Genomic DNA, 20,823 nt, shown 5'->3' with positions numbered 1-20,823 from the left:
CGCCCCGAGCCAGGCAGGCGGATCCCCATTGTGGACCCCATCATTCCTTCTCAAATGGCATCAGCCACTTTCAGGGCTATTGTCACTATGCATCTGCTTCTTAGCCCCATTATGCCTCCAGTGAGGGCGGGGACATTCCTACAGTGAGAATCTGCTAAGCGTCTACTAAGTGCCAGTTCTGGGCTAGATGGCCCTGAGTGGCTCACAGCCCAGCAGGGACAAAAGACCTGCAACAGATCACCACCCCACGTGGTTGACAAGGGTCAGGATAAAGACTTGGGAACAAAGGCAAAGGAGGGATGCTGTACCTGGAAGAGACTAGGAAGGCTTCAGAAGGATAGTCACACACTTCCGCACGGCGGTACGGAGGACGGATGGGCAGGAGCTCACTGGGAGTGAAGGACTGGGGTGGGGAGTCACTCTCATACCGTGAAGGCACGTGGCACGTAGTCAAGGCTCTGTGACCGGCCAGGAAGCCGGCGGTGTGATGCTCTACAAGGGTCTGGGGAGAGGTCACTACTGATTCCGTGACTTTGAGGGGGCTGCAGTGAGGATGTCTGGTGGAGAAGGTGGAGGGGTGGTCAGGCAGGGGATGGGATCAGAGGAAGCAGTGGCTCTTTGGGTCCTCCCTGCCACTCCCCCCCCTTTTTTCCAGCACCTTCCATGACCACGGGCTGGAGCAGGCTTTGCTGGGCACAGGCAGGAAAAGCCAGTATAGCCTGAGGTACCAGATTGGGCAAGTCCTTGCAGCTCAGCTGGATGCCCCACAGTGGGGTCCCCTCCTCAGGGGTCAGAACACAGAGCAGTGGAGTCGGAATGCACCTGTGAGCACCCCGGTCTCCATGGGGCGGAAGCCCAGTAAGGGAGGCAGAAGCAGGCCCAGGGCCACAGTCATGGGGTCGGGGCATCTTCCCCACTCTGAGGAACTGTGGGTGCCCATTTCAAATTTGCTTCTCCCTGAGGTGACCAATACCTACTGAATGTCTTCTTTGTTATATGCCTTACACCAGAATCTCTTTTTCTGAAATCGTTGTAATACTTTTCACCCTGATCTCAAGTAACCATTTCTCTTGCATCCCCCTGGCTAGACTGCAGGCTCCAAGGGCAGCCACGGTCCTGTCCACTGCTATCTCCACAGCACCCAGTACAACGTCTCGGGCACACATCGGTCATTAAACATGTGTTGAATGAAACAAGCTATCCCTCATGGAAGTCCTGCAAAACGGATCTTATTCTCTCCAGAGAGACTCAGACAGGTAATGTGCCAGAAACCACATAGGTGCTGAGGACTCGAGTTCTGGGCTGTTAGACTCTGAAGAGTTGCTCCTTCCACTGCTCTACATGTCCTCGGCCAAAGGCAGGCTTCAGATTTCACAGGCTCCTCTGGGACTCTCAGCTCATCTCTGACCTTCTTGGGGGGGAGGAGCACCCGTGAAGAACTCCACAGGGGGCAGTGGGGAGGCAGGGGCGTACCCAGGAGTCATCTCACCTCTAGGAACTCTGAGCCTATCATCCGCCAGCTGGTGGGCTGGTTCTTCATCTGTGGCTTTTCTTCCCTCCTCACCCAACCATCTGGACCCAGGCAGCATCCAAAGGGCAGGAGTGTGCAGAGCAGCACAAGTCCATCCCACCAGACAGCACTCCCCCTGCTACCTCTTCACTGTGCAGTCCAGCCAGCTTCTCTCGGCTCTAAATCTTTGTTCAGGCTGTCTTGCTGCCTGATGTACTGCTCCCTTCCTCTTCACTTGGCTAACCCTAACTAGATCCTCGTGTGGGCCTTGCAGCCATCTACAGTACCCTGGTCCCCTAAGGAGCCTTCCTGCGAGCGCGCAAGGCTCACACTGTATTTCCCCCCAGCTGCTGATGAGGCTGTGACTCTTTAAGGCAGCACCAGCGTCTTAGCTATTTGATTGTCCTGGGCCCAGTGCATGGTCTGGAACAAAGGAAGAGTCTAAAAAATGTTCCTGCACACACACAAAAAAGTTTCCCTTGAGTCAGAGCCATCCGGTAACGGAATGGGCCACCCTGGAAGGCAGTGAGTGAGCTTTCTGCCTCTGGGGGGTGTCACAGGAGGCTGGATGGTCATTTCGTAGGGAGGCTACGGAAGGCTTCCTGTCCCGTGCAGGAGGCTGCACTAAGGGAGCTCTGGGACTCCCTATAAGAATTATCTCCAACCAAACTCAGCTGCCTGGGACATAACGAAGGCTGTAGCCAGACTCCGGGCCCTGCTGAACCCTAGCAACCAGACTGGTTCTATCCATTCATCCTGGCTCCACTATTAACCTTCTGTTGCTTTGTGATGATGAATTTGTTCAGATTCCACATGGCCTAGGCACATCCTGTTCCCTCTCTGGTCCTCTTCCCTCTCTGGTCCTCAGTTTTCCCAGCTAGAAGATGGGGGTGAGAGGCTGGGTTGGGTTTTTATTTAAAGAGATACTTTCTATAAAAACTCTAGGAACCTTCTGGTTGGTGTCTCGAGACCGTGTGGCTTGGTAAGGCTAAAACTATGGAGAAACAGCAGGCTCTTAAATTAGGCAGGTAACATCCCATCCAGTAACTCAAAGGTTAAGCAGTCCCACGAGCCACTGGAGCAGTAAAGGGGTCTAATCACGAAGGCGGGGGATATACAGCCACCGCAGACACACGGGGCTGGATGCCTGTGGGATGAGCCTGCCTGGTGTATGGAAAAGGCCTCAATCTGAAACCTGGCTCTAGCATCTCCTGGTTGGGTGGCCTCAGAAAGGGTCCTTGAACGCTCTGAGCCTGCTCTCCAGGCCTCAGCCGATGATCCTCTCTACTGCAGAGGCTGTTCTCGTATGACAAGCACCGAGGGTCAGGCCCAAAGCAGGTGTTCAAAGAGGCCACCCCTTGCCTGTAAGGAGCTCTCTCCAACCTCTGTACCCTCTGACTGGCAAATCCAGCAGAGAACAAGCCTGCCACACGGCCACCCCAAAGCCAGTGACCACCAGGCGAAGCCCTGTTCTAAGGGTAAAGTACCTTCCTATCCTGGAGATGGAGGAGAGCCCTGCAGCGCCTACCTGTTCTAGCGACCCAAGCAGGTAGCAAAGGGACAGCCTGGAGTTGCCCTTAGCCCCAGCCCCGTTGCCCTATAAAGATGAACCCCAGGGAGAAAAAGGAAGGAGGGTCCTGGACTGCCCTGTCACTCTGAAATCTGTTCTTAAAATAATCTAGGAGGAGTTGTAGGTAACCTTTCAGTCAATGGTGCAAAATCCCCTCAAAGTAGAAGATAACCCATTTCTTTCAGAGCAGCAATTGCACTTCTCACTGCTAGACCTTTTCTTGCCATCCAAGTCGAGGAGGGATGGGGCACAGGGTTTTGGCCCCACCCCGCCACTCACTGAGGCAGCCAGCAGCTCGTGGGCCTCCTGGGCCTCACCTGTGCAACGGGGACACACACACCCGACCTGACAGGTGTCTCTCACCCATCCTCTTGCACCCTCCCTCACCGCCCACTCTGTGAGTGCTCCTGCTTATTGGTGACAACGGACTGAGGCTGCAGGATATGGCAAGGGGTTCTGAGATGGACAGGCCCGGGAGGAGCGCCCCGGCAAAGAGGAGATAAGCCACGAAGAGTGAGGTCTGAAGGACTGAGGGGAGCAAAAGGAGTGGCTGAGGCTGCGGACGGAAGGCCTGAATGCCGCCCAGGACAGTGGGTGGAGGGAGAATTCTATCAACTACCGACCAGTGAACCTGAGATCGAGTCCAGGCGAGGTTGTAAAATGGACGAGGTAAGAATGATTTCCAAGGACTTACCAAGGGAAGCAGCAGTGTCCAGGAGACGGTAGGGGTTGACCAAAGATTAAGACACGCCAAGACAACCACACCTGAGTTCTGCTGCAGGACAACGAGTCTACGATACACCAAGCATCGTACAAACGTTATCGCACGTGCAAGCTCAAATGATCCCACGTCATTTATGCCGAACCCACTGTGCACTTACTATGTGCGGCCCCTGGACAGCGCTCGTCACACCCATTTGCTCATTTCCTCCTCATAAGAATTGTAATGGCTGGTGATGTCACTGACCCTGCTCTACAGATGAGGAAACGAAGGCCCAGAAAGCTAAGTAACAAATGAGACCACGGAAAAGCCAGGGTTCAAAACCCCAGCACTTCTGTCCCGCGCAGGCTGTCAATCAGCAAGCTGGCTACGTGGCAGGCATTAAGATACCCATCCTCCAGAAGAGAAGACAGAGGCTGAGAAGGGCTCATTTACTTGAAGTGGCACACGTACTGACCCAGAGAGCCGAGATTCAAACCCCAGTGACGTCTGTTGCCGAAGCCCGGCGGCCTCCAGCACAGGGGAAAGCCAGCAGGAGGCACTTGGCTGACATTAGCTGCCTTTTCAAAGGCACCATCAGAAACCTGTGCTTCAAGAATCCGGCTCGGACCGCAAAGGATTTTAAAGATCAAAGCTGGTATTTTAACGGACCTTGGACAGAACACAAGGCACGAGCCCAGAGGGGAACAGAGGTGATAGAAACGCAGCTCTGAGGAGCCAAGACAGATTTGCAGACCACAACGGCTTTCCCCCTCAAAAATCTCAACCAGCTTGTGATCTGGCCAACAGGGATATTAGCTCTTCTTTTTGCTTCTCCGAACTCAAATGGGGATAATCACCCTTACCTGGCCTCGCAGTACAGCCGTCGCCAGTGTCTGATGACATAAAAATATCAAGGTGCTTTGAAACTGTCAAGTGTCACACGCGTGTGAATTACTGCTCTTGCGCTCATCGCCCATGCCTCTTCCTGGTCCGAATCCATCATTTCCACCTACGTTCCCTGACAAAGCACACCCAAAATCTAAAACCAGTATGTGGCTCCCTTCTGCAGTTACAGCACTTGCTTTGTCCTGCCTGGAGTGGTGCTGGGTACCGTGTGTGCCCCCACTGGCCTGGGTGCGCACCTCGAAGGCAGCGATTGTGTCCCCCTCTCTATATCCCTCACAGAGTCCTTTCTGGCGTCAGCTGAACTAAAATCACTTGAATTGCACCAAAATGAGCTTCACTGAGAGGCACTTGTGCTAACACTGAGGACAATATCTAAGCTTTTGTCCTTGACCTCTGATACAAGGGACGGGGCCCAGGAGAAACCGAGAGAGACCCCGGAGTCCCCCTTGTACACCCAAGCTCCCCCTGGCAACTGGCTGCCCACGGTGTGCTTCCCGCCAGGCCCTTGGAATTGCCAGTCGGCCAAGCCCCCATTAAGCGAACTCTAAGGCTCTGGCTTTAAAAACGGGACCGTCTTGTTTCTATATTCCTAGCACCTAACCCAGTCCTGGCACCAAGGAGGCGTAAATATTTGCCGAATGAATGAAAATAATGGACGTATGCACAAATGAATCTGTACTTTAGCAGCTGGAATATCCACATGTCTTCTGAGTCCTCAGCACTTGCTTCCTTGGCGGGAGGGGGGGGGCAAAAGAGGGCACCAAAGGAGAAAGAGCCTGGCATTTATTAAACATAATGTGCTGGTCACATGGCTTTATTGTTGACATCTGCTTCCTCACTTAAGCTTGATGTTGTCACAGAGGCCCTGACAGGAGCAACCCTCGCAGGGAGCGTGGGGCTCATCAGAGGGGGCTACTTCCCACGCTCCCCTCACAGAAGGCACGTTCTGTGTCACAGGGAAGAGGTCCTTTGTGGGGCATGGGGGCAGAGGAGTCACACCCGCAGCCATGACGATGAAGTCCAGGGGTTAAAGGAGGCCACGTAGGTAAGGGCAGGGAGGCACGTGGGACCCGGCATCAGGAGACCCCTGGCAACAGGCCTGTGACGCGCTCTGGGCCTGTCTCACCAGAAACACGAGGACACTGGTTCAGTCCCTGGGTAAGCTCTGTCACGACCCCAGTGCTCTCTGCTCTAGAGAATCCGTCCTGTCACATCCAGCTTGTGTGTATTCATGGAACGAATGAAAGATGAGTTAGTAAGTACGCAAAGGAAGCAGTGAGCCATCCAGGGAGGTCTCGGAAACCTCTTATGCTATCTTGCTGCTGTCCTCTTTTCTTCGGGCCCCGACCTCCACCAGGCGCACGGTGACAACTCCTGGCTGCTGGAGGGCCGCTCAGCACTCTGCTCAGGGGCCACACTCCCACTCTCTGCGCCTTCTCATCTACCAACTGCGGGACGCCAGGGTCTGGAGCAGTCAGCAAGGATTCTCCCAAGCAGGGAGCCTTCCTCTTAAAACCGAGCATCGCTGACCCAGGGGCCTCTCTTGCCTCTGCACCTGCCTGTTACACTGCAGATGGCCCAGCACCCCAGCTGGACAGAGGCCACTGAGCTGGGCCCCCAGACAAGGTGGACGGGAGAAAATGCACAAGGAAGGGCCCCTAAGGACACTGCTTGGGTCAGGCTCAGGGGGCCAAGGGTGGTATAGCTCAGGACGTGCTCTCGGGACATATGACGCCAAGAACGAGGACAGTGTTAGGCACTTCCTGGCTCTCCTCTGCCACGTTACCAGTTTCCTGCTGACCTGTACAGATGAGGTGCTGTTACAGAGGGTGGTGTCCTCCCAGACTCACCAAGACACTTCCACCTTCAAAGGCTCTAGGCTAGCCCCCCTCCTCCAGGGCTCGGAAGACTGCATTTCAACCCTATGCTTACATGTTTACCTCCATCACTACCCACACCCCAGCTTCCAACGTCTTAGTCTTCTTCGTATCTCTCTAGGCCCCTAGGCTCAGAAAGCGTATGGTCAGCGTTGGATGAGTTAACATATACAGACACATGCGTATCGCCCGTTATCTTCTCTACTAGAAGGCCCTGACAGAGAAGTTAGTTAACCTACCCAAGGTCATACAGCCAATTACTAGTTAGGGGAGACAGTTAAAAACCAAACTGGGCCCCTTGTCAGCCCCTCCACCAGGTGGTGTGAGAAAGAGGCCGACGGTAAGTGGGCCCCAGCCAGAATGCCAGGTACCATGCGTGTGTCACAAGGCTGTGAGGGGAATTATTATTTCCACTTTGCAGAGGAGAACACCAAGGGTCTGAGAGGTGTTCTCTGGAAGGAAGCCTTCTCTTCTCTTCAGGAAGCCTTTCTTCCCCCACCCCCGCCCCCAGTTCTGGGGGCGCCCCTCTCTGCAGTCCCACGGCCCCACGTGCTTTTGTCCTCATGGTGACATTTATGCCCAGTGCTGTCACTAGTTGTGTCAGTGGCTACCTCCTTCATCAAACCGACCTCTTCCAGGGCAGAAGACAAGGGCTATATGTGAAATAGGTCAAACTCTCACCACTACACGGCAGGAGACCAGGGAATAACTAGAAGAAGAAAACAGGGAAGGAGGGAAGGAAGCAAGGAAGAAAGGGAAGAAGGAAAGAAGGAAAGAATGTTCCCAAAGCCAGGGTGGGAAGCAGGAAAGCTGGGTATGAATCCGGGCCTGGTGGGTTCGGGAGACTAGACCATATCCATGCAAAGATACAAACTCCCCTCAGGGTAGAAACCCTTCTATTATACTCCTGTGGATTTGTCTCAGACTGTGGCACATTATTGTTCTCCAATCAGCAAGGGCTAACCAACGGACTTTAAGCCTTTCCAGGTCAGAGACCGTCCGTGTGGTGTTCCAGATGCCCAGGGCCCCTAAAGCATGGGGCATGCACGTGGTGGCTGCTCCACACACACCTGCGGCTTGAGCTGCCTTACATGCAGCCCACGCACTGTGAAGACAACGGGGACTCTGATCAGGGAAGAGCCTGCCACTCGTCCTCAGGATGGCATCCAAGGCTGTGCGGCACAGGAGCCTGGACAGTCCAAGACACCGAACCTGGCTGAGGTCAAGTGTGCCTAAGTGTTTTCAGATGACAGATGGCACATAGTGATGCAAAACACAGAGGCGTTGTATTGCCCCAGAGGTCCAGGAGTGGTTTCTGGAGTTTAAGCCCAGTTCACGATCATACAAAATAGGTAGTTTCCCTAGGAGATGAAACAATGGTGCGGAGAGTTTTTGTTGTTACTGTGCTTTTCCCCACAAGAAGTTTACAGAAAGGTGTAGCGTACAAGGTGAAGTGAAAATAAAAATTATTCGTTTGAAGACCAGGAAACACTTCCTCTCTCTGAAGACTCCAGTTCTCTCCCCACCCCCCACTCCAGGACCAATATAGCTTCTGCGAATTTTTATGGTTAGGGCTTCTCTTTAAGATTTTATTTTGATATAGAAACACTGTGTACCACATGTGACCCTCCGTGCCACTGTGCACCTGGACGGGCTACGACTTGGGAGAAGGGTCGAGGCCAAGGCCGGGTTGGAAAGTGGGGAAATTACTGGCCTAGGTATCAGGGGACTTGGTCTGACATGTATTCTGTCTCTGACTCCCCAGTGAGTCTGGGTAAGTCCCAACCTCAGTTTCCTTCTCTGTGACAAAGGCACGGAAAGGCCTCTTGGCCCTTCTGAAGATCTACCGAGACGCTGCCTCGGGAACACACTTTAAGATATAAAAGGTACCTATAAATATAAGTAAGGCAGGGTAGGAGCACATTTATCTAAACATCAAAGAGGAATGAATGAGGCTTTACATAGAAACCTATTATCTAGATAACACAAACCTTCCTTCTTGAGAGCAAAATTATATTTGATTCAAACTTTGGGAATAGAACTTGTGTTTCTAAACTAGATTGCTCCCATTTTTAAGCGAAAAACCCTGGCCCGGGGTTATTAATGACTGTCCTCCGGGGACGTGGAGGCTGTGAACCCGTGTTACCCGGGTTTCCACAGTACTGACCCGCCTCTCTTACAATTCTGGTGTCTTGTGTTCTGAGAGAGGGTTTCTCTCTTGTTCTCTCTGCTAGGCAGTTGTTTCTCCCTGCTGTCAAGGCTGCTGCTTTTTAAATTTCCTGATTCCGGCTTCTAAACCACGTTAGGTGAGAAAACCTAAACCTTGGCTTTGTTAATACTGCTTGCAGCGCTAAGAGCCTCTTCGGCTCTTCTACGAGCAAACCCAAGGAGTTTTCTACATCTTCGTGTTAATCCTCCCAAGGGCATGTGCCTCTTCCTCAAAGCTGTTTAGTGTTCCTCCTTCCCTCTCAAACAAGCCCGACACCCCGGCTGGCATGGTTTCCAGGGCTTCAACCACCTGTCCTCAAACTACACGTGCGGTACCTCTTCTCAGCACACTCGGGCGCTTCCCCATCGTCAGCGGCCTGCTGTCCCTGCCTCCTCTTGTGCCTGGAGACACCCCCACCCTTCAAGGCCTGCCTCAAGGGCCACCTCCTTCCCGAAGTCTCCCTCAGTTACCAACAACCTCTCCAACTTCTAAACTATCATTTTCTGCAACCGCCCATGGCATTTATTGCTTTCTGACCTAAGGCAATACATCTTTTAGGACCATGTCTAGTTCTCTTCGTGTTCCTGGAACCACCATGGAGAGGTTTCCTGCAGCCCCCAGTATTGCCTGTTGCTGAATGGATGCCTAAAGGAATGACGGCCCAGGTTCTCTGCACCACACCTGTCAAGGTGGCCCACTGAGTGCGAGGGGGCTGAGGCCGCTGCACTCAGAGGCTCCTGCACACTCACTGTGGGAGGGGAGTGGCTCTACCTCGGGGCGATGCTGGGCCAAGCCTCTGCCTTGCCCTAGCTTCAGGGGCACGTGGCCTGTGTCCCCACCCTGTGCATGCCCGCACCTCCTGGCAGAGGAGCCACACGAAGCCCCCCACCCCCTGCGTGGAGCGGTAGGCAGCCTGCTGGGGCACTCACCACTGCCAAGCCTCAGGAGCAGCACGTCCTGGAGCCTCCGGTTGAGGTCACGGAGCTCCTTCATTTCAGACACGAGTGCCCCGTACTCCTTGAGCTTCTTGGCCTGCTGGACCAGCTGCCTCCGAGTCCGCTCCAGCTCCTGCTGGAGGTGGCGCATCTCCTCCTGCTGCTGCTGGTAGTTGCGCAGCAGCTCCTCGTACAGAGCCCGGGGCACGACGGCATCCTCCAGACTGTCCATGTCCTCCGTGCCCGGTGAGGCCTCCACGAAGACCTCCTCTGGACACGTGCCGTGGCCCAGGCTCAGGCCGTTCTGCTTCTCCAGCCGGGCCACCACGGCCTCAATGCTCTTATGCGCCACTTCGCTCGGCTTCCGCCCCTCGGGTCTCTGTGTAGGACAACGAGAGTCAGTTCAGGCAAGGGCAGCTGGGACTTTCTTGGACTGCAGCTCAATATTTCCCCAGACAATCCTAGAATCACAGAACCACAGAACATCAGTACTTGGAGAAACCTGTGCAAACACTCAGTCAAAGCCTTTCATTTTACAAATGAGGAAATGGAGATTCAGGGTGGGGAAGAGTCCTGCCTAAGGTCACACAGTCAGTTGGTGGTGGAGTTGGGCAGGTGGTGGTTTCCCAGGCCAGTGCTTTTTCCATTCCATCACTCTGCCTCCTTGGTGCACATTACACCATGTCCACCATGCCCACCCTGCCCGTAGGGCCTAGGCAGGAACTTGCACATGGGGGTGTTTAATGTATATTGGGGGAGAATCTGTGAGAAACCAGGCCAGGCCAAACCATCCCAGGGGAGTCACCACTCAAATCTCTTCAACCACAAAAACATAAAAGGCAAAAAACCCCAAGACAAAACAAAACACTCCCACCCCTAACACACAAAAACCAAAGGGCATTCCAGCAGTAACCTTTTCCTCAAGAATGCTTTCATTGGGAAGGACGCTAAGAACTCTAATCTGTTCTAATCTAGGGCAGGAGCCACGTCTTATTTTCTCTGTTCCTCCACTGCCTACTCAGAACTGGCACTTGGCAGGGGCTTGATAAATGTTTACTTAACTGAAAAGTTCAAAGAATGCTGGCACTGGAAGTTCCTTCAGTTTAACTCCCTCCCTTTCCAGGTGAGGACACTGAGGCTCAGAGAGGGGAAGGACTACGCTTGGGGTCACATGGTGAGCTTGCAGACACAGCAGGCCGGGAACCTAGAGCCCCGTTTCCAACACCAGGCCCCTTCCCCCACATCTGCCAGCCAATCCTCGGACTCTCGCCAAGTGCAAGCTCAGGAAGACAGTGGACATATAGAGCATAGTTCATTGAGAAGAAAATTATCCAGGACTATCTAGGGGCTGGGGTTTCAGCTGCCTGAGGAAATTGCAGCTCAAGTAGACAAGGCTTCCATTGAGGGGGAGTGGGAGTTACAGGACCAAACGAATTCCTCACTCAAGTCAGGAGGGCCAGGAGCTCTCCTGACTGGCGGGCACTTGTGAGAGGTGCGGACAACCAAGGACAGTGGGTTCCAGACAAATTAACTACATCAGGTCAAGCCCACCTTAACCTCTTGGTAAGTTTCTGGGTGCTTAACAGAAACAACAAAAACAACATGCTTCTGAGATTGAGTTAGATGACAAAAATCCTATCTCATCGTTTTATCCATCGGGAGAAGGGGCTGCTAGTTTAGATGAATTTATCTGCTGAAATCGTACTGATCATGTAGGTAACTGTCTGCATCACTGCACTGTGAGACCCCAAGGGCAGTGACCACATCCGCCTGGTCTCCGTGACCCCGGGGACCAGCACAGGGCCAGGCCCGTAGCATGGGTGCAGTGAATGCGTCATCTGAACTCAGCCGCATCTCTGGGACTATGCTTTGGGAACATCCTTGACCTTGTGTCCAAAATCAGACCATGGTCAATAATCAAGGCAGGCTTCTTTCTCCTTCCCTTCCTCTGGGGCACCCATTTTACAGAAAAAAAAAAAAAAAATCTGGCTTATTGCACAAGATATTCAGTGAGTTTACAAGTGAAGGCTGGAGACCAAATGGGAGGCACATCAAAGGAGATGCAACTTCAGGTAAAAGTTTTCTTCCAACCTGGGGTCCCACAAACTCTTTTGTGTAAACCCGGCACATTCTGTTTCCTCTGGAGCCTACCCCTCTAGCTGTTAGGGGCCATCTGATAGTGACGGGCTCTGAACTGCTGCCTGAGGATGGCTGTTTAATATTCCTGGAGCTCAGAGCTATAGGCCAGAGAGGAAAGCACCATTCCAGGCCCTCGGCAGTGATGACGCTGCCTAGATGGGGCAATCAGCCAGTGTGTGGTGGCACAGCATGAGTCAGGGTCCCTGGAAAGCTGGCCAGCAAGGCAAACGCACACTAGCTGTCCTAAGACTCTCCCAACCTGAAAAAACTCCCAGAGGACATTTATATGGGGAGAAGAGGCCAGACTAGAATTCTAGCCATCAAGATTCTGACAATGCCCCCATGAACTTCCAAAAAAAGGGAAAGATTTTGTTACCTTGAGGTGTCTAAGCTGTAAATCTTCTTCCCCATAATCTTTAACCTCCCCATCTTCTTCTATGTGATTGAGAGAAAGTTTGGGGATTTTTATTTTCTTCTGCATCACACTGTTTTCAAGGTCAGATTTGTCTTCTAAAATGCATATCAAGAGAACAAGGTTCATTATGAGTCAAAATGCTCAAAATACCCACAACCTCAAATGCTAGAGAATGATGGAGGCCAGACCAGTTAAAAAGGAAAAGTAAACAAACCCGAGACCTGTCCCTCCTGCTCCTAAAAGCAGCAGTGCAGGTCAAACTCTAGGGTCAGAGGAATATGCTACAAGCACCGCCATACAGTGTTGAAATAATATCCAATGATTTTGCTTCAGGGTTTCTCCAAGTATACCTTCAAGGGTGGCCTTTTATGGAATCTTGGAGCTGGAATGGCCCTTAGATTGCTTAACTAGCCCATGGACCCCTCAACAATCAAGATCTTTCTAAGCCAAGTGAATTCCCAGGAAAACATGGTGTTTTTCTGCCAGTGCAGGTGCCAATAAGCATGAAAGGGACAATGGTTCTTATGGAGGTGGAGCCTCCTCACAGTCCCGACGCAGGACAGGCTGAGGTAAGACAGATGTAAGAAGAGTAACAGGTAACATTTACTGCCTTTCTACTGCCTTCAGATCACAGGATGACAGAGCTTGAGGGGCCCTGTGGGCCAACTGGTCCAAGTCTCTCATTTGACAGGACTCAAACTCAGAGGACAGAGGGGCTTGCCCAAGGTGTGAGTCTGAGGCAGAGCCAGGAGGGAGAAACAGGCCTCTGGCATCTCACCCAGAGCTTACGTGTGATAAGGGTACAGCCAGAAGGAACTACGAACTGGAAGGTGCTACACAAATACAAGCGGATGTTACTTCCCCTCACTTCCTCACTCTGAGCTCAACTGCAGACAATCTAAAAGAGATTTTTTTTTCTCCTGCACAGATGTCAGACTTTATTCCCCAGATCCGTCTTTCACTGCAGATGTCAAAAGTAAAAATTCAAAGAGGAGAGTTGTAAAGGTAGAAACTTGAACCTGGAACTGGCCCCTTGTGGTAAATATTTTGGGGTCTTGTGTTCTGGGCTTGAACTGAGACTCTGGCAGCTATGGTTTCTTTAACTCCTCAAAGGTTCCCACTGCTATATCCCCAATGCACTTTCTAGCATGTTGCCCAATGCTGGATGTGGCACATGGCCAGGTAGCTGGTTAAACAGTCTCTGAGGGTCTTTATGTGTGAGTGTGTGTGTGTGCATGCATATGTGTGTGTGTTAAACATGTTCTTACACTTCCCCCAAGCCAGGCTTCTCTCTTCACAACTTGTTAGTAAAGCTGAGAAGGAAACTTATAAGCATACAACTATTCTAGAATGTAGTCAAATGCCACATCTTCCCAAACAGTCTTAGGAAGGGAGCCCCTGCTGGAGAGGAGTGGGCCTCTGGAGCCAGAGAGAGCTCAGTGGGAACCTCAGTTTTTGCATAGCAAGGCAAGGAGGGAGGCTCGAGGCCTTAGTCTCCCAGAGGTCTGGGGTCTGCTCCATAATGGAGTTGGGGGGACGGCAGCAAAAATTCGCATACCTCACTGCACAGTGCCTGGTACACATTAGGCTCTCAATGAACAGAACATTAAAACTGACATTATCAACGTGCTCAATCATTTTTATTTCCTTAAACATAAGGTGAATAAAGATACAATTAAAAAAAAAATAAAGGAATGACCTAAGAAGGGTGCAGAGCATAAGAGAACTGCCCAGGAAAAACGACTAGTCTTTAACAACTTTCTCCTGATCAGAGGTGGAAACGGCCTTTCCCACTAACTGGAGGGGCAATCCCCAGGGTCCATTTTCACAAGAAAGGCTTGTTTTTGTTCTCTTTGTGCCTATAAAATATATCCAATGAGTTAGGCATGAACAACAGCAAGGACTGTGGTCTTTCTAAAAGAGCAACAGCTTGGGGATCCCCGGGTGGCGCAGTGGTTTGGCGCCAGGGTGCGATCCTGGAGACCGGGATCGAATCCCACGTTGGGCTCCCTGCATGGAGCCTGCTTCTCCCTCTGCCTATGTCTCTGCCTCTCTCTCTCTCTCTCTCTCTCTGTGACTATCATGAATAAATAAATAAAATCTTAAAAAAAAAAAAAAGAGCAACAGCTTCCTCTCCTATAAATCATTGGAGACTCTAAGTCAAAAAGCTGCTAAAATATAAAAGCTAGAGAAAGTATTTCAAATGAAGTTATCCCAAAATGGGGTAGATGGGCGTTTTCACATGTGAAAAAATAGATACAGAGGATGAGAAGCTGGGTGTTTAGGACTTCTGAATGTGTTGGGGCAAAGCTCCTGAGTTAGTTGTCAGTTTGACAAATTCAAGGGCAAGGGTTTGAGATGTAGACAACAAACTAGAAATGACAAGCTATGCTCTGTGCCTCCCTGAGCTGAAACTTGGTAGCTCAGGACCATGTTGGTTGGAGAGAGGCAATCGTTCAGATGCACAAAACTAGGCAGTATTTGCACTAAGAACAATCCTCAGATCATCACTTTCAACCTTTTCATAATGCAGATGAGGAGACTGAGGCTCCAGATGGTGACGTTCACAGAGCCATCACTCAACAATCAGGACGGGGGATACAGGAAGAGCAGCACAGGCAGGGTGCTCGTTCTGGACAGCTCCTTAACTGTGCAAGGTCAGAGAAGTCAGGGTCAAAACGTGAACAGAACCCAGTTCCTGTAACCAGCGTCCAGAGGATTTCCCCCTATGCCTCAGCATAGTATTTACTGAGAATTTACACTTACAAGTTCTAGCCTGGGCCCCAGAACATGGAGAGTGAGCACCCAGTTGTGGGGGCACAAGATAAAAATCAATGAAAAAGATAATCCAAGATCTCAAATATTGAGTCTGAATAAAGGGGAAGTAACTGCTATAGGATCTCAAGGGCAAAGGAGATCACGTTGGTCAGGGCAACCATGGCAGGCTTTTGAGAGGAGATGGCATTTGAGCTAGACTCTTTACTTACTGAATGATCTTGGGTAAGTTACTTTACTTCTCCGATCCTGCTTCCTCATCTGTGACTCGATCAATGTGCCCGGATACTGTGAAGATGATCAATTCTGTATCAAGTTCTATTAAGAACTTGAAGGGAGTGGATAGTACTTGGGCAGTCAGTGCTCATAAAAGGATAGCCATTTAAGGATGGTAAGAATCTGGACCACACAAAAGGGAAACAGACTAGAAACTAAAAAGGAAGGTTGGGAAACTATTTAGACTGGAATGGTTACAAAACAGGGTTCAGTTATAGGTAGGAAAAAGAGGCAAGGAAGGAAGTTAAGGCGACTGGGGCTCAGAGACTAAATGGCCTCGAATGTCAAGGTAAGAGGAACTGAGGTCTGGCCAATAGGTGTGGAAAAAACTAGAAATCAGACAACCTGGATTCCAAGTCCAGTCTTGCCACTCGGTGGGGTAAGAAGTCAGGCAAGCTTGCTATGTCAGTGAACGTCATTTTTCCTTTTTTGGTAGAAATGGAGATATAACATGTACCTCAAGTGGGGATCAAATCAACTGAGTATGTGTCTTGAAAGCAACAGAGCCCTGTGTATATGGTGGATGGCAAAGCTCAGTAGAGCCTGCTGCTGGCTCAGAGCCTGCTGTCTGGCTTGCTTTTTGGGGAGGAGACCTGCCCAGTGCCTGCCTGGAGTGCTCCTCTCCCTACCTGATACCAGGAAGCCACACTTCCACCAGCTATACCCAAGATTCCACGCTCTTCTGTATAACTGGAATGTCCCCCTCCCCCTCTGGTCTGTTTGACAAACTACACTCAGCCTCCACTCAGCAACTCCTTCTTCTTCCTCAAAGGCCCCAATACACATCGTACACAACTCTCTGTAGCCTCTTTTCTTACTATGTTGTAATCATCTACTATGAGGTCTACCTTCCCCACTGGAGTGTGAGTAACCTCAGGGCAGGGCCCATATCCTAGGCCTGGCCATACAATAAGGACTCATCAAACACAAATATTTACTGGAAGAATAATAAAAAAAAAGAGGCTGAGTCAATAAGCATATGAAAAGATGCTCACAACCATCAGTCATTAGGGAAATGCAAATCAAAAACATAATGATACACCACACTTCACACAAAGATGGTTATAATCAAAAAAAGAAAGGAATAGGGAAGAAATGCAGCAAAGCGTTGGGAGGATATAGAGAAACTGGAACCCTCATTCACTCCTGGTGGGAATATAAAATGGGGCAGCCACTGTGGAAAACAGGTTAACAGTTCCTCAGAATGTGAAATATAAAATCTCCCTGTGATCCAACACCCCACTTCCAGGTGTACACCCAAGAGAAGTGAAAACATATCTACCAAAAGCTTGTGCATGAATGTTCTTAGCAACACTCCTCCTAATAGTTAAAAGGTGGAAACAACTTAATTGTTTGTCAATTGTTCAATAGATTAAAAAAAAAGTGGTATATCCACACGATGGACTATTATGCAGCCATAAAAGGTAATTAAATATCAGAGATGCTACAACATGATGAATCTTGAAAACATTATGCTAAGTGAAAAAAGCCAGACACAAAGTCCATGTGTTGTCTGATTCCATGGGTGCGAAATGCCAGAATAGGCAAATCCACAGAGACAGGAAGTAGATTAATGTTGGCCAGGGGCATCAGGGGGGGAAGAGGCAATGAGAAGTGACCACCTAGTGGCTCACAGGCATTTTGTGTGTTTGATGAAAATGGTCTGGGATTGGATAGTGAAGAGGGCTGCAGGATACTGTGAACACACTAAGAACCACTGTTCTGGACGCACTTTAAAATGGTCAAAATAGTGAATTTTATGTTGTTATACTTCAACTAAAAAATAGGCTACCACTTGTAGAATGTCGGCTACCTATCAGGTACCACGGTAAGGCTCTTCACTTCTATTACTACATTTCACAATAACCCTGAAATTAAGTATCATTAGCCACATTTTTTTCCCCTCTAAAAAAAGAACTGAGACCCAAAGAAGGCCCCAGACCACCCGGATGGGAAGGTGCAGAGCCAGAATTTGATCTAGGTCTCTCCACCTCCTAAGGCCATGTTCTAGCCTCTCTAGACAGAGGCCTGTAATGAGGTAGAACCAGAATAAACGCAGAATGAATGAATGGTGGCTATAGATGAAAACATCCAATTTCCCTAGCCTGAAGAGCAAAGCAGAAGACCACTTTACTCCCGCTCTCCTACCCGATGACTTTGTCATCGGGAAGTCCCCAGGGAGCAGTAACCATCGCCAGGCATCACAGAAACAGGTTGTAGCCGGGCCTGAGGGCTTGGATGAATTCTTTGAAAAGGTAGGCTCGGGTATATAGGGGTATATAGGAAGGTGTGAAATGACAAGAGCGAGTTCCAGAAAGGAGCAGAAGCAGATAGTCCCTCCAGTCCCATGCCTCTTGATCTAGACACTTGGCCAGGGGGATCCAGAGGCTCCTCTGAAAGCTAACTACTTGCTGGTTCCATCGTAATGCTCATCAGTCTCCATCTTGACTGGTGCTCCAGGAATCAGGGCTCAGGGAGACCCGGGGCGTCCATTCATCCTCTTTTGCAGTCAGGGCACATTTACTGTTCTGGTTTGGAACACAATGTTAAGTGTTCCTTGTTCTTCGGACCCTTATAGCCCACTACGTAGCAAGAACTCCAACCAGAAGGCAAGATTTGACGTCCTGAGAGATGCTGGCTCATGTGGGGCAAACCTCCAATCTCCAGGCCTTTTCCACCCTAATCCTGCCTGAAGGGGACACCTTACATCTAATACATGGAAGATTAATGAATAATCTGTGTCATCACAAAGAGTGGAAGAAATAGTTGGGAGAGGGGCTCAGGATCTAATTAATACAAGCAGCGCAGTCCTTTGAACAAGGCAGTCCTAGTTTGGAATTCTGGTTCTCCCACATACTAACTTTGGGAACTCAGGCAAGCTACTTAACCTGTCTGAGCCTCAGCTTCCATAACGTGGAAATGCTGAACTGCTTTCCAAAAGATGGTGCATATAAAACACCAAGCACAGTGCCTTTCTTGTCATAGGTATTCAATGAATGGCTGCTCTGGAGCCATCCCTGCAGTTCCTGTGCTTGGCTTTTACCCCACAGCAAAGGGGACCACTGCAGGTTTCTGACACAGATTGAGATGTGATGAAAGAGATGTTTCAGGAAGATTTATGTGGCACTGGCAAGCAAGATGGATGAGGTGTGAGAAGGAGACTGAACACAGGGTGACAAGAAGCTGTAACTCTTGACTGGTCACATTAATGAAGGTGAATGAACAGTGGTGTGGATCATCTAAGACAGCAAATAACGTCATATAGCATTCTAATGTAGCTTCAGAGTGCACTTCTGGCTTAGAATTCCAGGACGCCACGTAAGAGACTAGTCGTGAACTCAGATGGATGAGGAAAACTCTCTAGCCAACTTGCCTTTGCAATTGCTCCAAGCTTAAGACTAAACAATCAGTTCTCATGTAAACAAATATGTAGCCTCTGAAGAGACCACCTTTACTGATTCTGACTTCCTAATTCTCGCTTCTAGGGCAAAGAAAACCACCAAGGGCTTGCACATCAACTATTACCTCCTCCTCTCCAGCTGCTGTGTATCAGCTAAGTGCATCCATCCATTCAACAAACAGTGAGTAAGCACCTACTATGTGCCAGGGCCCATGCCAAATTCTTTACTAATGTCAATATATTTAATCCCCACAATAATTCCATTGAAGCAGAAACTGATGCTCAAAGAAGGGAGATGGCTTGCCTAAGACATAAAGCCATTATAGAGCAGAGACAGCATTTCAAATCAGGTCTGCATGACACCCAGGCCCTGTTCCTATCAAACAATCATCCTGTAGGAACAAGAGAAAAATGACCAGGTTGCTAAAACTTCCTCAACTGAACTAAAAGGCACATATAAAATGATGAGTGTATCAATATAACTTCCAAAGGGCCTGCCTTCCTCCTAAGACCTTGTCTATACCCAGAAGAATGTTATGATGGATTCCCAAATTGAGCTGAGCACTAGTACAACTTGATGGCAGATTCCTGAACTACAAGCATATCAAGGCTACCAAGCTCCAAATAATCCCTTATTCAAATCCAAATAGTCCTTATTCAAAGTCATAAAATATGGTGGAAGCTACTCTTCAGAAATTCAGAAGAACCTGGTATCTGTTATTAACCTGAGAGAGAGAAAGAGAGAGAGAGAGAGAGAGAGAGAAACATTCCATTAATGGAGGCACAGTAATAAGCAAATAGCATTTTAGAAAACAGGCAGGTGGACAGGAAATGCAACACAAGTCTGTCTTCACATGTGAAGACAGCCCTGAAGAATTTGTACTGCACAGCAAAACCAGGAGAGGGATGACCCTGACTCCCATTTTATACAATATCATGCTGGATCATTAAAAGGATCCAACAGCAGAAAGTCTAACGTGATGTAGTTTGTTAGGTAGGATGCAATTCTGAAAAACCAGACATAAAACGTGAACAAAGGTTTGTCTTGTTTTAAACATATCTCCATGCAAGTTTATAGAGTTCTTCACATGTACAAAAATCCTATAAAGTCTTATGATGTTTGCATTAAGAACCGACATGCCACAGAGAAGACACGTACATTGTGTTCTTGAGCCTATGGTGCTGGTCTTCATAGAATCTAAGGCAGACAAGATTCTCAGGTTTCCAGGATTATATGCAGTCAAGACAACAAGAAGAGCGCCTGCCGTGGCGGAGACTGGAGTCAGGAGACATTGGTATGAGGCCTGGCTCTGTGACTGACTCGCGGCTGTCAGTCCCTCCTCCTCCTGGTCTTGGTCTCTGCGAAGCGGGGGGGACGAGACTAGAACCTCACCAGGTCTGTCCAGCTCTGGGACCGCGGGCCAGTCACAGGGAACTCCAGATTTCTTCCTCTGCCGTTCAGCGCAGGGTGAGAGTAGATGGCCTGGTCCCTCCCAGTGGGCACGGGGGAGGAGATGTCCTACTGCCATTCAAAGAGGAGGAGGAGGAAGCGCTAACCAGGTTTCAAAAGGTCTCCTGGCTCCCACTCCCGCTGCCTCGCTGGCCTAGGCATAAGGCTGGGGCACGAACAAACCTGGGAACTTCATCCTGCTGGTTCATCTGTTGGGGCCATAAGTGGCCCAGCACAGGGCCACTGAGGGGTCAAACACACTGGGGGAATCGCTGGCCTTTCCTGCCAACGCCAAGCCCCAGGAGGACTTAAAACACACACTCCTTTCCACGAACGGTGGTATGCACAACTAAGCACACTGTGCTTGTCCCAGCTCTAGCCACCAGAGTCCTTAACAGCTGCCTTTATTTAGTGAAGACCTACTACGCGTCAGATGCTTTTCCGTATTCCCTTGCCAAGTTACACAGCGGGCAAGTAGCCCATTACTATCCCTCTGCTGCATATGAGCACCTGAGACTCAGAGAGGTGAATTAATCTGCCCAAGGTCACATTGCTTCTAAGTAGCAAAGCTACCACTGGAACCCACTGTCCGACTTCAAAGTCCATCTTCTTTCAGTTCTCTAACACTTCCTAATATTTAAGGAAGTGACCTACAGGT

At 49.9% G+C, this 20,823-nt stretch overlaps 1 protein-coding gene and 1 long non-coding RNA gene across 20 annotated transcripts in view; one reads left to right on the top strand and one right to left on the bottom strand.

Annotated features, from left to right (window-relative positions):
- The window catches only part of LOC112642495 (BEN domain-containing protein 5), a 1,368,880-nt gene that overhangs the window by 209,339 nt on the left and 1,138,718 nt on the right, over positions 1-20,823 (bottom strand). For 12 of the 19 annotated variants that reach the window (XM_049094503.1, XM_035699091.2, XM_049094505.1 and 9 more), the window contains 2 exons: positions 12,226-12,359; positions 9,705-10,089 (listed from right to left, as the gene is read on the bottom strand). The exons of 3 other annotated variants lie outside the window; for them this stretch is intronic. In XM_049094503.1, coding sequence (XP_048950460.1) covers positions 9,705-10,089; positions 12,226-12,359 — 519 coding nt within the window. Of the gene's footprint in view, positions 1-9,704; positions 10,172-12,225; positions 12,360-15,251; positions 16,172-20,823 lie in introns of those variants that run through there. 4 more of the 19 variants (XM_035699104.2, XM_049094511.1, XM_035699099.2 and 1 more) reach the window with 3 other exon arrangements.
- LOC118350755 (uncharacterized) lies at positions 830-5,501 on the top strand. The gene is made up of 2 exons (XR_004805150.1): positions 830-962; positions 1,089-5,501. It is a non-coding gene; the product is annotated as an uncharacterized LOC118350755 (long non-coding RNA).

Source organism: Canis lupus, chromosome 15 (assembly GCF_003254725.2).
Source record: "Canis lupus dingo isolate Sandy chromosome 15, ASM325472v2, whole genome shotgun sequence".
NCBI classification, from domain to species: domain Eukaryota; kingdom Metazoa; phylum Chordata; class Mammalia; order Carnivora; family Canidae; genus Canis; species Canis lupus.
This window is presented reverse-complemented; position numbering and strand designations above follow the sequence as displayed.